General features: G+C 48.6%; 6 protein-coding genes across 11 annotated transcripts in view; 3 read left to right on the plus strand and 3 right to left on the minus strand.

The window, feature by feature from the left end:
- LOC125953545 (low-density lipoprotein receptor-related protein 1B) overlaps positions 1 to 3,379 on the minus strand; it is a 60,856-nt gene extending 57,477 nt beyond the window's left edge. For 3 of the 5 annotated variants that reach the window (XM_049683173.1, XM_049683172.1, XM_049683169.1), the window contains exons 1-2: positions 2,961 to 3,379; positions 184 to 834 (exon numbers count right to left, since the gene is read on the minus strand). In XM_049683173.1, coding sequence (XP_049539130.1) covers positions 184 to 586 — 403 coding nt within the window. In that variant the 5' untranslated portion in view covers positions 587 to 834; positions 2,961 to 3,379. The remainder of the gene's footprint in view (positions 1 to 183; positions 835 to 2,960) is intronic. The other 2 variants (XM_049683171.1, XM_049683170.1) reach the window with 2 other exon arrangements.
- A 1,004-nt stretch (positions 3,380 to 4,383) lies between these two features.
- LOC125953564 (protein Rae1) lies at positions 4,384 to 5,624 on the plus strand. The gene has a single exon (XM_049683209.1). It carries the CDS (start codon positions 4,513 to 4,515, stop codon positions 5,596 to 5,598), a length of 1,086 nt encoding a protein of 361 aa, XP_049539166.1. The 5' UTR covers positions 4,384 to 4,512; the 3' UTR covers positions 5,599 to 5,624.
- Positions 5,616 to 6,388, minus strand: LOC125953575 (NADH dehydrogenase [ubiquinone] 1 beta subcomplex subunit 3). Of its 2 annotated transcripts, none has more exons than XM_049683221.1 (2): positions 6,231 to 6,388; positions 5,616 to 6,093 (listed from the first exon to the last, which is right to left on the minus strand). In XM_049683221.1, exon 2 carries the CDS (start codon positions 6,068 to 6,070, stop codon positions 5,723 to 5,725), a length of 348 nt encoding a protein of 115 aa, XP_049539178.1. In that variant the 5' UTR covers positions 6,071 to 6,093; positions 6,231 to 6,388; the 3' UTR covers positions 5,616 to 5,722. The 2 variants fall into 2 exon arrangements, with proteins under 2 accessions (XP_049539178.1, XP_049539179.1); XM_049683222.1 differs by having other exon boundaries at positions 5,616 to 6,090; positions 6,231 to 6,379.
- A 375-nt stretch (positions 6,389 to 6,763) lies between these two features.
- Positions 6,764 to 8,617, minus strand: LOC125958019 (protein aurora borealis). The gene is made up of 3 exons (XM_049691111.1): positions 7,955 to 8,617; positions 7,354 to 7,885; positions 6,764 to 7,281 (listed from the first exon to the last, which is right to left on the minus strand). The coding sequence occupies exons 1-3, from the start codon at positions 8,615 to 8,617 to the stop codon at positions 6,764 to 6,766; spliced, it is 1,713 nt and encodes a 570-aa protein (XP_049547068.1).
- Positions 8,618 to 9,094: 477 nt separating this feature from the next.
- Positions 9,095 to 9,848, plus strand: LOC125953572 (peptidyl-prolyl cis-trans isomerase-like 1). Its single transcript, XM_049683217.1, has 2 exons — positions 9,095 to 9,291; positions 9,350 to 9,848. The coding sequence occupies exons 1-2, from the start codon at positions 9,212 to 9,214 to the stop codon at positions 9,795 to 9,797; spliced, it is 528 nt and encodes a 175-aa protein (XP_049539174.1). The 5' UTR covers positions 9,095 to 9,211; the 3' UTR covers positions 9,798 to 9,848.
- Positions 9,849 to 9,954: 106 nt separating this feature from the next.
- LOC125953554 (sorting nexin-14-like) lies at positions 9,955 to 12,698 on the plus strand. The gene is made up of 7 exons (XM_049683191.1): positions 9,955 to 10,098; positions 10,166 to 10,298; positions 10,362 to 11,223; positions 11,288 to 11,567; positions 11,631 to 11,873; positions 11,940 to 12,121; positions 12,213 to 12,698. Exons 1-7 carry the CDS (start codon positions 9,986 to 9,988, stop codon positions 12,605 to 12,607), a joined length of 2,208 nt encoding a protein of 735 aa, XP_049539148.1. The 5' UTR covers positions 9,955 to 9,985; the 3' UTR covers positions 12,608 to 12,698.
- Positions 12,699 to 15,000: the final 2,302 nt, after the last annotated feature.

Below are 15,000 nucleotides of genomic sequence, written 5' to 3' on the forward strand. Positions count from 1 at the left end.
GAGGACCTTGGCCCCATATAACGAAACAACGGAGTAATCTGGATTCGGTTTCGACCAGAGAAACACGAAGCAGATAAGGTCCAGCGAACGCTGCGACTCGCGCAAACTTTCGGACGAAATGGTTTCTAATCGAATTTTAGATTTTCCAACCCAGGGGAGTTAATCGGATCTTGCTTCACTTACCTTGCGGTTCTTCTGTCGCTCTGGTGCCGATGGACGTCGTAGATCGTACGGTGGTCGTTGTCGTGCTGCTACTCAACGTTCGCAACACTCGCCTCAGCCCCTCGGGACCGGTTTCGGTTGTGGCGACCTTCGAAGTCGTCGATGCAGCAGTTGCACCTGAAATTTGCTCACCATCAATGTCATGGCCGGTCGTTGACAAGCCCGTCGCTGCCACGGACATCGTTGCCGTCGTCGAGATTATGAACGCCACTAGCAGCAGGAGGGACACCGCGCTTACGTTGCCCTTGACGTCAGCCACCAGGCAGGTTCCGACCATTTGCGGAGGAGTGGCCGCCGACGCAAAAGAGGTTCTGCATCGTGGCCTCGAACACTCACTCGACCGATCGGCCATGCCGTTACACATCTTCTTGGCGCCTTTTTCGGTTTCTCGGCGTCTCGGCGCAAGACGCTCCCCGTTCTTCACTTTCAATGCCCGGTTAAACACAAACACTGCCGCTTCACAAACACGTTTCGCAATTAACCACGATCTGCGGCGGGATGATCGTAAAGCATGGGGCAGCACCACCCAGCAACACCACACTACTCTATTCGGCAATTATCTGCCTCGCCAAACCAAACTGCGAACCCGAGGATGCGCGTACGGGGAGGAATCTAAGAAGAAGAAGGAAAAAGCCAGAACCGGTTGAGATGATAAGGATCATCTATGAATTCACGAATCAGTCCGTGCAACATGCGATGGCGGTTCCGTTGTTTACTGGTCCTGGCTATTGAGAGTCGTGCACTTGATCATCACCGCAACATGCCGCCCACCGCGATACACAGAAGCGCTTGTTGCGCAATTCGAACGCCGTGCTGCGCAAACGATTTGCTGACACATACGTAACCGATGGCGGCTTCCAAAAGCAGGAAGGAACGGAACACAAACTCGAGAGAAATTCGATTCTAAATCGGGCGCATCACCTTTTTCACTGGACCCGCCTGGTTCGCCATGGTAACGCCATCATGCTTGCTTGGTGCAGCCGTTCGTGTGTTCGAATTCGATTTCATGTCGAAAACACGCAATCGAAACGTGAAATCACGCCAAGCAGCATGCTCTCACCCATCTTCGCCCACTGTTCCTTGCTCGCTCACACTCCGATGCTGGTCGAAGGTCTGAAAACAGCCGGTTCTACCTTTTGCTTCCCTCTTCACCACCCCCCCCCCCCTCCCCTCTCCTCCCCCTGATGCTGTTTGCTGATCCCTGAACCGGCGGAACATCTCTCGACAAAAGCGAAACGAAAAGGTGGAAAAAGCAATAAAGAAGCCTCACTTCGCAGGCCGCTTCGCTTCTCTACCAGCCACCGCCGCAGCCGCCATAACCGCCGCCGGCACGCGGTCGTTAAGGCAACGAGAGTTTAAAGCGACGGTTACGACGACGTGTGCTTTGATGGTCGCTCAGAAGAAGAAAAAACACCAAAACAACCCATTCCGAGTGCGTTTTCTTCCCCGTTTCTTCTATCGCCATTAGCCCCGCAACATACACGCACCACGAGACATACGCACTTCTAAATGGCCAGAACGCGGTGGTTTGCTGCAGGCCATTCGAGCCATTTTTAATTGAACAGCCGTTCATATAAACTTGCTTTCTGCAATGCACGTAAGGGGAGGAGCAGCGTTGGTGGGGGGCACGTATCCTGCCTGGCCGTTTCGCGTTGCCATGGTGGCGAATTACGGGGAAAACAGGATCCTAGAGAACCATTTTGTTGTTTTCATCCCGTCTTGGGGGGAGAGGTTGGACTTTGGTTCGCAGCTGCATCCCAATCGACCTACACATTGATACGATCCTGGCCTCCGTCGCCGACCCTTGGTCCACTCTCGATCCACCGCTTCTTATATTGTGTGGTCGAAAAAGTCTTTTCGTTTTTTTTATCAAACTTCAAACGATGTTTTTCATTATTTCTTAATAACTTTATTCAACCAAACATCTTAGCCAAAGGTTAGCCATATTTTGCCATTTTTCGGCTGATAACATTATTCTTTTCGTGTAAAAATTCCGTGAGTTATCGGTGAAAAACTTTGAAACGTATTTTTTACATGCATCTCTTAAAGCCAGGGATTACTCTATCAAGGGATCAATCGTTTGGCCAAGCTAGAGAACCTCATAATGGATGATTCTTTTCCAATCCACAGCACAGCATAACCTTGCACAGCATGTTAATTCAGTCCAATAAAACCTTCACAGACATTTCATAATTTCCGCACATCGATCTTCTTTCTGAAGCCGGCCATTTTTAAATGGTCCAAAGCCAGCTGATGATAAATATTTTGTTCCTTGGCTATGTCCTAGCTCGTTATGTGACGGTCCTGGTCAATCTTTTCTAAAATTTCATCAACTTTTGCAACGATAGGTCGACCAGTGCGGCGTGCATCTTTCACTAAATGACTAAACTTTCACTTTTTGACTAAATGACACTTAAAATGTCACCCAAAACGCTCCAGTATGATATGAGATAATGTGATAAACAACGGTGGAGGTAGAGCTATTGCCAAAATACGAAAAGACTTTTTCGACGACCCAATATTACCAACATCCGATCATCTGCTTCAACATGATGGGCCAACTCTCATTCTTTCTCTCTCCCGCTCTCTGCTCCTTTGTCTCGGGTACATCAATTCGCACTTTTCTCCGTCTTTTTCACTCGTATATGGCTCGGCGGTGGTCGCAGCATCCTTCGACCGCGGATGAGCCCCGCAGCATAACCACCAGTGGGAAGCGAGCATAAGAACTTGGGTTTTACCTATTTTTTTCACACACGTGCCACACAATTTTGACGCTCAAACAGTAGAACTAGAAGGGAGAAGACACGAGGGATACAACATTTCACACGCGAGACGAAGAAACGCGCCCGTTACGCGGCACGGACGAACCACGATGACAAAACGAGTTTCGACCCCATCGCCGCCTACTGAAGAACGGCATAAGGGTCAAAATACGAAATATCCGCGATTTTCAAAACTCTAGCGCTAGATACAGGATGCCGCGATGCAACAACAAGCCAATAAGCCGACAAATTATACAGACGCACTAATCGGGAGCAGGTATACCAGGTATAGAGAAACACATACAAGCTCTCGTGCTCGTAGTGACGCGAATGAAGGGTGGCGGTTGCGCCCTGTAGACGAGCACGTGCTCATCCGCCAACGGAACAATTTTGAATGAACGACAACACGAGTGCCAGGCATGCGTCGACGTTCTCGAACAGATACCTCCCGAGAATACGAGGGTTGTTCGAGGGTTGCTGCTGTGAGTTATGCATCCCCTGGTGCCGCGACCGTTGGTGGACCGATTTCGTGTTTCGTCGGTTGTTCGTCGTTTGGTCGGCGGTTCTTCGGAGCAACAACCGACATCGGATCGACCACAATCCGGCGGCGGGGCCTTTCGTTGGCACGTACTATATACATGTAGTAGTAGCATAGTACGGGATTCTCTTGGTCGCAATAGCATAAAGATGAGCACATTCAGAAGCTCTCTCGGTTTCCCCGTATCGCTGATGAAAGAGCTGAAAGAAGTGTGTAAGACGGCTGGTAAAAGAGGCATAACATTCATCCCGCAGAAAAGAACATACGTATGGTCGAGTATTGAGTTGAATATTGACGCTCATCTGGAACCTCGTCCTCGGTCCTGCAATAAAAAAAAACCGTGTACAACATTAATTTAAAAGCGGAATCGTAATTCTTACCCTAAGGTTGCTTGGATTATTATACCAATAGCTCTGTCGATTGCCTAATATTTTCTACGTTTTATCATTCCCAGTATCGCTAGTTGATCGGGTGGGATACCTTTGTCGCTTCGTCGTCCTCTTTTTAAATTTTTAGTGCCGTGCTGGTTGCACAGAGGTCTGGAAGCGGATGAATAAGGGTGAAAGTATAAAACGGGCGGTACTATAAACACGGGCCCGAATGCGCGATTATCATAAGTAATTACTGGCCTTCGTTAGAGTTAATAAGGCCTCACTTTTATGTACTCTCTTCTTAAAAAAAACAGTTTTTTAAATTATAATGGCGTGTTGAGATAAGATTGCAGCACACTGTAGAAAAACTTAAGAGGCCCTGCCAGACGGAGCGTAAACTCTAGCGTAAACGTAAAAATTATTACCAAAACGCGGAAATGCACGCTCCATGTAGCAGGGCATCTTAAGTTTTGACAGCATTTTAACGCGGAAAATGTTGTTTTGAAAATCGTTTTGTCGCCGCGCGGTATTTTTTGCTGCTGTTGAAACAAAAAACGGGTTATTTTCGCTAAATTGGCCATTAATCTTCACCAGAAAAGTTCACAGATTAACCACCGACATGTTCGGCACGCAAACACTTGGAGCCAATACGGGCTTCGGCACCCCTACCGCAACGACGACCAGCAACCCGATGAAGGATTTCGAGGTAACCTCGCCGCCGGAAGATACGGTTTCCGCGATGGAATTCAGCCCGGCCACACTGCAGCAGAACTTCCTGATCGCCGGCAGCTGGGACTGCAGTGTACGCTGCTGGGAAGTGGAACAATCCGGCAAAACCGTTCCCAAATCCATCAAAACAATGGGCGGACCGGTGCTGGACGTATGCTGGGCCGACGATGGCAGCAAAGTATTCATCGCCAGCACGGACAAGCAGGTGAAATGCTGGGACTTGGCATCGGATCAGGTCGTCCAAGTTGCCCAGCATGACGCGGCCGTAAAGACATGCCACTGGGTCAAGGGAACGAGCTACACTTGTTTGATGACGGGTTCATGGGACAAAACGCTCAAGTTCTGGGACACTCGAACACCGCAACCGATGATGTCGATTCAGCTGCCGGAACGCTGCTACTGCGCCGATGTGGACTACCCGATGGCGGTCGTCGGTACTGCCGGACGCCACGTTCTGATCTACTCGCTGGAAAACAAACCAACGCAGTTCAAGCAACAGGAAAGCCCGTTAAAGTATCAACACCGGACAGTTTCCGTGTTCCGCGATAAGAAGAAGGCTCCCACAGGTTATGCACTCGGCAGCATCGAGGGACGCGTTGCCATCCAGTATGTGAGTCCGATGAATCCCAAGGACAATTTTACCTTCAAATGCCATCGATCGAATGGATCCACCGGTTATCAGGATATCTACGCCGTCAACGATATCGCATTCCATCCGATTCACGGAACGCTGGCAACGGTTGGATCGGATGGTACGTTCAGCTTCTGGGACAAGGATGCTCGTACGAAGCTGAAATCATCCGATACCATCGACCAGTCAATCACGAAGTGCTGCTTCAACAGCAATGGCCAGATCTTTGCGTACGCCGTCGGTTACGATTGGTCCAAAGGTCACGAGTACTACAATCCGCAGAAGAAGACCTGTATCTTTCTTCGCTCGTGCTACGAAGAATTGAAGCCCCGAGTTTCCAGCTAAACGGCGCATCCTTCATCTTGCATTCACTGCTCGGAAGCGATTTATTCAGATTCCTGGCAGAATTATTTTGAAAATAAACTCTAATGCATGACAGCATGAACCAACACCGCACTCGCTCTCCATCCTAATGATGACCACCGTCTCCATGGCCGTGGCCCTTATTGTCGCCGTGCCCATTGCCGTGACCATGGCCGTGGTAGTCTACACCAAGCGCATACTCCACTCCGAGTGTGGCGACAAAAGCGGCGAAACCGAGGGGAAAACCCTTGAACAAGAAGGTGATCAGGCGCGAACGGTGGGTCGAAAACTGGGAGACGTTGTAGCGCCACACTTCGTTCCTTAGCCACGGATCTTTCAGGCCCCGACGAGCCAGGGCGCGCTCCACTTCGACCAGTTCCGGCGCATCGGCTACCTTGTAGATCGATGCATCCGGTACCTTGTACGGTGGTCCATGGCCGTGACCGTGTCCCATATCGTCCGCCTCAGAATTCGCTGCTGATGATCAAAACAAACGACGTTCCAGCGGCAGCGGTCGGCATTACATAAGGATGTTCCCGGGAGCAGGGAAGAGAAAAGAGCATAGCCTAATGTTATCCAAGCAGCGGTCGATATCCAGGAAGGATTAATCTTACCAGGAAAGCTAAAAAATGGCTGGAAATCCTAAATTCTGGCTGAATATTTTCACGGCTCGGTCGATCGATTTGGGTTTTTTTTCACCCAGAGCTGCCAATTTCAACTCGCCACCATAAACTATACACATAGGCTTTTAAATCGGGTTCAGGAGTCGGCAGGTGCGGTTTTCGTTTCCTGGAACTGCCGACTCCTGAACCCGGTTTAAGGTCCCTTAGGCGACAGTTTGGCTGTATAAGCCACACGTAATATGGCCAAAAGCAAGGAAGGGTTAAATTAAAATCGTTTATTCTTTTTACACGGTACAATTAACAGTTAAAAATGATTGAAAAAAAGTTGCCTAATTAAACCCTAGTGGCACTTGGATTCGCAGTCTATGAAACATTTGAGCTATTTGCCTCCTTCCTCCTATGCGTGTTTTGTTAATTGAACAAATAAATTGTCTAAATATTGCGAACCTATGAGCTATTTCAGCTAATTTTGAGCATTACTTTCTCCACTTTTTCCAAAGAGCAGTCTGTTGAGGGTCCACATTTTACAGTCTCAAAGGGGAGGAACCATGATTAGAGCGTTTGATCTCACTTATCGCTTCTTTCCGTCCGGGTGTGGTGCTTCTCCGGTCTTCTGAAAGCATCGACACATCGGAGAGATCGCCGTTACCTTGACTTTCTTCATTAAATCCGCTATCGGTTCGATAAAAATTCACATCCCGCAGCTCCACCTTTTCCGGCTCCGGGATATTTGTGCCGGCTTCCTTTATCGGTGACAATCCTTTCGCCGTCTCGCACATCGAAGCGTCGCCTGATTTGTGCCGCTGCTCCTGATCGCCGTCGCTAGAGGTAGTGCAAGTTGTTTCCAGCATAAAGGACTGAGAAAGGTTTTTGCGGTTGCTACGCCTGTGTTCCGTTCTTCGCATGCGGCGCAAAGGTGTCATGGAATGTTGGGATTTTTGGGATAACTCCAGGGACAAGCAACTAACCATCGTTTCGCCTGAATCATTTGAAAGATTCGTCTCGGCCAGAACGTTGGTGAGTTCGGTGTGCCTTATGGAACCTGGTAAAATAGCAAAGCGAATGATAAAACCCTACGTACCACTATCTGCAGCGTACAGTTCTTGCTAGTTACCTTGCTGGTTGCCCGGGTCGTTCTGCTGCAGTGAATAGTAATGATCACCATCCGTCTGGCTGCAAGCTGATGGCTCCGGGGTGCTACGATAGATGGCATCCAAATCGGAATGATGCAGATCGTTTGATTTGGCCGGAGATGGGCTCATTGAATTTCGCGAAATAGGTGACAAGGCTCCGAAAGAACTTTCGCTATCACTCTCTATCACCGGGCTCAACGAAACATCCCCTAAGCCTTCGTGCGAGCCAAAATATCGCGATCGTTTAAGGTCTTGCTGAAGTGCTCCCTCTGCTTCCTGGCTACCAGTCAACACTTCCGGGGAAACGGGCGCCGGACTAAGCGCAATGAGATCGAGATCATCCAGTGAGTTAGGAAACCGATCCGCTCCCTCCGTTTCGCTTTCCTCTGCCTCCCCATCAGGAGAGATGATGTTAAAGAGCTTGCGACGCAGGGAAGCATCACGAGCATCGTGATCAATGCTGCTGGCCAAGGACTCATCCAGCGTCGGAACATTGTTTTTCTGTTGTTGATCCTGCCGCCAAGAAACAAGGACACAGTATAGTACGCTCGCTCTCCCCGTCTGTCTTACTCCGGTATTTACCTCATTGAATGTTAGGAATTTGCTGAGAACCGCTTCTACCTCTGCGGGCAAAACTGGTGGTAGAGTAAGAACCGTTTGGGCGATACCATCGCGCTGCCTTCGCTTCGCCGGCTGTCCAAGGCTTCCGCTGGGTTCGTTGGATTGCTTAAGCAGATCAACCTTCTGTTTTCGCTGGTTGTTATCGATCGGACTAGGAACGATGCTATTCTCTTTGAAGAAGCTGCTGATAGCAGCCTGAACGCGAGCCTCTGCCACCGGATCCGGCGTCTCGAGGAATTGCGTTTCGTGCGGTTCGACGTGAGCCGGTCCCAGCGACGATACCTCATCGATGGTCCACTCGAATTGGCAAACGCTGCTGTTGTGGTTCTGCGGGGTGCTTGGCCGATGAAACAACGAGGGGCTAGCAATCATGGGCAGGTGCAAACGTTCGGTTAGATGTGGCTCGAACGGGTTCACCACACGGCCGCTCAATATTCTCGATGGTGGTGTTTGGAGGACGGGAAACAGGTTAAAGCGACTCGCGGTACTGGCGTTGTTTGTGGCCGTACGCGGCGTTCGAACCGCCATGATCGACGGTGAAGAGGTCATCGATTGGCGCGATGAGGTTCTGGCCAGGGCGTTTTGCAACAACTTCCGTGGCGTTAAAAAGCTGTCCGAATCCATCCTAGCGTTCTGAATCCGCGGAAAAGCTGCTTCAGAAATGTGTGGGGGCACAGACCAAAATCGATCAACAGATAAAAACGGTTTGTATAAAAGGCATTACAGAACACAACACAAAAAACAGGTAAAACACAACTATCAGTCGTCACAGAAAGCCCCCGCGTTCCATTATCACAGAGTTAACTAGAGCGAAAAGTTATTCGCAACTTCTTTTACCCTACGAAGTAAAAGTACCAAGCGTTCAGTTTCCGTTGATGTTTCCGTTGGAGTTTGAAAGCGGGGAAAACTGTTGACAGTTCCGAGCGATCCCCCTAGAGCATCGTTTTTATCTTTTTTGTGTGAATCAAGGTGAAAATTCTCGTTTGAAGGAAATAAACTGTTCCTCTGAGAGTTCGTATGATTTTACAATCAATTACAGTTAGTTGAAGTCCATTTTAATGCCCAGGAAAACATTTTCTTTTACAGGTGTTCTTCGTCGAAATTGAATAGCCCCCCGTTACCGGGTCGTCGTTCAAAGGCCGCAAAACGTAAACAATCCGCGGAACGCTTTCTTTAAAACTAAAATTTTTGCACCTGGCGAATCGTACTTTGGTGAAAATGTTAGCAATCCAGCCGGGAAATGCTGGTGGAATCCCGGACAAACTATGGCAGCCTCACTTTGTGACCTTCGAAACCACGTAAGTACGCACTAAGGCGTTCATTGAACCACCAACTGTAACGGTACACCTTTCACAGCATGGGAGAGCTGACGATTGAACTGTATTGGAAACATGCTCCAAATACCTGTCGAAACTTTGCGGAACTGGCACGACGAGGCTACTACAACGGCACGCAGTTCCACCGCATCATCCGTGACTTCATGATACAGGGAGGAGATCCGACGGGAACCGGCCGCGGTGGCCAGTCCATCTATGGCGCAACGTTCGCGGATGAGATTCACGCTGATCTGAAACACACGGGAGCGGGCATCGTTTCGATGGCCAACTCAGGCCCAGATACCAACGGGTCGCAGTTTTTCATCACCCTCGGGCCCACACAGTGGCTGGATGGAAAGCATTCGATCTTCGGGCGGATACATTCTGGGATGCAGATAGCGAAGCGCATAGGGTTGGTGGAAACGGACAAGAATGATCGCCCCGTTGAGGCGGTAAAGATTGTAAAAGCAAAGGTAGAAAAGTATTGATAGTAATAAATTTAAAATACGCAAAAAGCTTACGCCTCGTCTAGCCACGGCTTAATGAGGCGGTCTGACAAGTCATACTGTTATACTGCAGCTGTTACTGTTATACTTGTTTACTTCTTTCTTTGGATTTTCCGGATTTTTATCGCGATTTCCGGCTTTTTATCGCTGTGCTCCTTAATCCAACGAGTATGCTGTTTTATCATGTGAAGGAGGTGCTGTTCAAATTTTACCAAGATGATATTGCACGTATTGTTGCCGCCTCCGTTCTGGTGTTTTCGCTGGTGTGCAGTTTGTATTTAAGGTAGACCGTGGCCAGGAATGTTCAATAGTTCAATTTCAATAATTCAGCTAATTCCTTATTCAAACAGCTCCATTATCGGGTTGACGGTGCTGTTGTTTTTCGTTAATGGCTGTGCAGCGGCCGTTTTCGTCCTCAACCACAAGGACACGTTCGGCAGGTACATCCAGAAAGTGAAGGACTTCTTCGGTATCAAAGATTATGTGAGTAGCCGTGGTCTTGGCACCCGTCTTAGCGTTTCCTCATGACGACCATTCTCCATCCAGGATGCAAGCAGTGGCCATGAATGTGACGTGTGCGGAAACGAGCGCTGTCCACGGCATAACCGGAAAACGCTGCAACCGGAACCGTCGAGAGGGTTTACGATCGAACGGTCGTTGGACGAGGCCGTTGATAAGCTGCTTACTCACATACTGGACACATTTATTCGCAGCTGGTATAATCAGGTGACACCAGACGAAGAATTCCTTTACCATTTGAAGGTAAATCTCCGTGATGGACTGTGCCGATTGTTGCTACGCGCACGAGAGATCGATGCGCCCGGTGTCATCATGAATCGGTTACTACCGACCGTCTTCATACACTATGAAATCATTTCGAAAATGCTGCTCGTCGATCGAGTACCGATGGATAAGCTGGCAAAAACGTTCGTCATCGACGAGTATCCTTTGCATCCGGCAGTACTAAACCGTGCGGCTGAGCTAAACTACTTGCGGGGCATTGCAAAGGTGCTCATTCCACGACTCTTTACCGTGGAAAACACAAGCTGCAAGATCTTTTTCAATCTCGTCAAGGAGTTGCTCACGTTTTGGGTACTGCTTCCGATTATGGATGTGATTGCGGATCCGAACCTGATTAACCTGCTCATAGTCACGGCAACCGATAAGCGAACGAAAGACGGGCCACGAGGCCCAGTGGATGCCAGTACGAAAAGTAAAGCCCGGGGGGAAACAGTCGAAATATTGCGTGACTTTGTGGAGCGCAGCTTGCGTAAGGTGGACTGTGGTGTAACGGTGTCTGTTGCTCGACAGGAGAACTTCTGGAACGATCAAAACAAACTGTACTACTTTATGCAGTTTCTCATCAAGGAAGGATCCGTGGAATTGTTGCGCTTCTATCTGGATGTTGGTACGCCAAATGCGGGATACAACCACTGCCTGCACGCTAATGCATTTGCTTGTCCCGGTTCTAGATATTCTAAACAAGGAACTTGAAGATCCTCACATAACCACAGACCCAACGAAGCTCTCGTCCTTGCATCAACAATCGGAACGACTACTGCGCGCCTATCACGCTATGATACAGGCGGATGGTGGCGAAGAGAATGCATCGAAGGTGAACACCCTCACCGAGGCACACGAACGAGTGCGTGCCAAGCTGGAGGAGAAATGGGCCAAACAGTTTAGCAAAACCTCCGAATACTTTGAGCTGGTGTACGGAAGTCGAGATATTACCGAGAGTACGGACAAACGGTAGGTCATTGCAGCGCTAAGGCTTGTCAAGTAGCGCTAACGTTCGCTTCTCTTTTTCTTAAGAGGCGATTCGGCTGGATCCGCAGGGAACAAGTTAAGTACAAAATTCAAGGAAGTTATCCGAGGTGCCGTTGATGGAGCACCGATCGAAGCAACCGAGGCGCCTACTGTGTGGGACGCATTGAATGATGTGCATGCAATACCTAGCAACAATATCTACAACTCGGTCACACAGAAGCTGCGAAAAGAGAAAGGACAAAGCTTGGACGTATTTATGGCCACGTTTATGCATTCCATTGAGCAAAGGTATGCGGAAACGTTCCCCGGTGCCCTTCAAAAATCGTTATCTTATTGTATCTTCTTTGCACACAGTCCCGACATTGGTGAAGACGTTGCCATGGAGAAGGAACCTGCTAAAAAGAGAACGAAAAAACCAGGCCAAAGTATGGTTTTTGGTGATCTGTTCGAACTTAAGAAAGCTTCCAAAAATACTCACACGACAACATTGCTTTCGCACAGCGTTCGTGGTCCTTCGCAGTGTTTCGTTTACATTCGTAAGTAACGCTATGCTTAGGAGGTTTTTTATTTAAAAAATCAGCTTACTCATATTCAACGGATTTCCATTTATTTTGTATTTCTTTTCAGTGGTTAAAGTGCTGAACGCTCCGTTCATAATCGTCCGGCTAGCACTAGCGTTCTGCTGTGTCTCGCGCAAAACTGTCGATACACTAATCAACTCGCTAACGGCGAGATTGATTCGGGCGGGGTTAAAGCAGAGCCGGCTTGCGTTTTTAATTACTTTACTACGCGAGCACGTGTTTCTGCGCAAGCTTTCGGAACCGACACCGGCCACCTTGTTAAAGCGACAGCAGGAAGCCCGCAAACGACTGGAGGAGCTTCGTACCGGACTGGGGAACTTGGCCGATGTGCTACAATCACCGGCACTAAACAAGCATTTAATGTACTGCCTGTTTGATATTCTGCTAGCTGAGATGTATCCAGAGTTTGACGAGATGCCACCAAGCAGCACTAGGGAATAGAAGCAGTGTGATAATGAGATTACGGCCAAAGCTCTCTTACTGTGTTGCTGTACCGCACGTGTATTAGTATACATTAAATAAAATACCCTTTAAGCACATTTGCAGTTTTCGATTTCATTTCCTCGCATTTGGTGAGCTCCAGAACTTCAGAAGCTCTTCAAGAGCCAGCAAATGGTTTGAGATGTCACCCATTTGATAGCAGAGACCACCAGCCAACCATGGCTAACGTTATCCAATCACAGTATCAGCAATGCTCTAACTTCCGTCGAGATGGCAATGATTGGTCACGTGTACTGTTGGAGCATGGTGAGGACGGTGAAGACCGCGAACCGTTGTTCAGTTTCCAGTCGAGGCGCCTTTTTCTGATTGCTGTCGAAGGATTTTCAAATACTATCGGCAGTAAGCAGGAAAAGACAAATCGACAATGGATGGATGGTTAGGCGCTGGATTGAGCGAGTTCAGCAGAATTTAAAGTCTGTTGCAATAACTGCCTCCGAAATTGCTGCACCTGAAAGGAAATCTCATCGCCCTAAAGCTATCAAAGAGGGGTGACTGTTGAAGGAAGAATTATTGTGTTTACAACGAACGTACGGAGGTATTCGGACAGGCAGGTCGGTTCTTATGTTTGAATTCCTTGAGGGAATAGCATCGCAAGCAGTACCGGCAACCAGCCACACTCGTTAGTTTGTAGTGATTCATTAACTCGGTCCACGTGCCAGAGCCGGTAGGTCGGTAGAGTGTACAGCAGATGATCATCACCCATCCCATCACCGCAGCTATCCTAGCTGGGGGAATTGAGACGTCGTGCGCTCTCCTGTGGTGGGAGTCCTAGGTGGGAAGAAGCATAAGAGAGGAAGAATGTGAGAAATTCCTATAAAACTGTCACGCAGCGGCACGCCGAAAGATGTGACCGCACCGCGTGCTGGTATGGAAACGAACCACCGCGGGACTTGTGGGGAGTCGTTTCGGTTTCTTCTTTTCTTGCGTTTCCCTTCGCTCTCCACCTACAGAGATAGGCCGTTGCCGCTACTTTTACTTTTACGATCAGTGAAGCGTTTTCTCGTGACAGCCCATTGCATCCACGTGTTCTAGCCCGGCAAGGGCAGTGCATCGACTCCTGAGATTCGACGGTCGATGGGATTATTTATGATAATCCGTCGCTCCATCGAACAGCTTGCGGTTAATGGATAATAGAGTGTTTCTGCAAGGAGAACATGGGACCCGGGAGGGACTACATTAATTGAAAAGACTTCAAACACAGGAATGGCATGCATTCAGATGGATGATTCGAGGCTTACTACGTCTGACACGAATGTGAGAAATTTTACGACCGCCTAGGGTCCTCGTGGGACTCAAGAAAACCCCTTGATTACCTCGTTAGTATGGGAGTTTCTTTCCGTTGGGTTAGTTTTAAACACCCCCTCACGCCGAAGGAGTAATCCGGTTTTCTGGACTTGCTTTTGAGTGCAACCAAAAAGGGGTCTCTTTTTGTTGAACCCGGACCGATCTAGCGGGAAAACTCACTCGAACAATCCTAGAAAGCGGGTCACGGCGACTGGTGAGGCAGGAACGAAATGTCGTAAAAGTCCCGGGAATGTAACCTGTGTGCAAGAGATTTTATGTATATTTAATGTGTACTAGGCTTCCGAATCGACCCCAAAACTGGTCCCCCATTTAATGGACCTGGAAATGACATCCTGGGAATAGTCGATGGCAAACCTTGGACGACCCTACTACTGGAAGGATGTTGGTTGTTGGTCTCTGCACTTGAACAGAGAGCAGAGTAGGCTGTTGATCCAAATGTAGACACGATTATAGAATTTGATGATGATTGCTGGTTGTGCTGTGTGAGATAAATGAATTCAGGGAGACGACTACATAGAGCTATGATGGGTTTTTTTTTATTCATAAAAACCCATCAAATGCTACAAAATGGATTGAAACCCGAATTTGGGAGGTGGAGAGATAGAGGCGAGAAGGTGCGAAGAAATAGAATTTTACGTCTTCGTTGCCTGCTACGTTCTGCTGCGCAGGTAAGAAACCACATCCCAGTCTACCTAGTTCGTCGTCACGTTTTACGGACCAGCGAGGCTTGATGCGAAGAAAAACGTGTTTACATTATGTGTTAAATTTAGGCAATGACGAACCCGACCATCCTGCTGAATCATTCCGATCGATTGAAGACATCAATTCCGCAGATACCATTCGTGGATACGTTTGAGGGAAATGGCGCGGATCTACAGCAGGGAATGTGAACTTACCTAATTGCTACAGGGCAGAGCCTGGAGGTTGTTTCCTTTTTTGGACGGGAATCCGTTTGAAACAATTCCGTTCGTTTTGTAGAACTCTACCGCGTGCTAACCGACGGCCATACCCGGGTGCCTATATCAATC

This window comes from Anopheles darlingi, chromosome 3, assembly GCF_943734745.1.
Source record: "Anopheles darlingi chromosome 3, idAnoDarlMG_H_01, whole genome shotgun sequence".
Taxonomy (NCBI): Eukaryota; Metazoa; Arthropoda; class Insecta; order Diptera; family Culicidae; genus Anopheles; species Anopheles darlingi.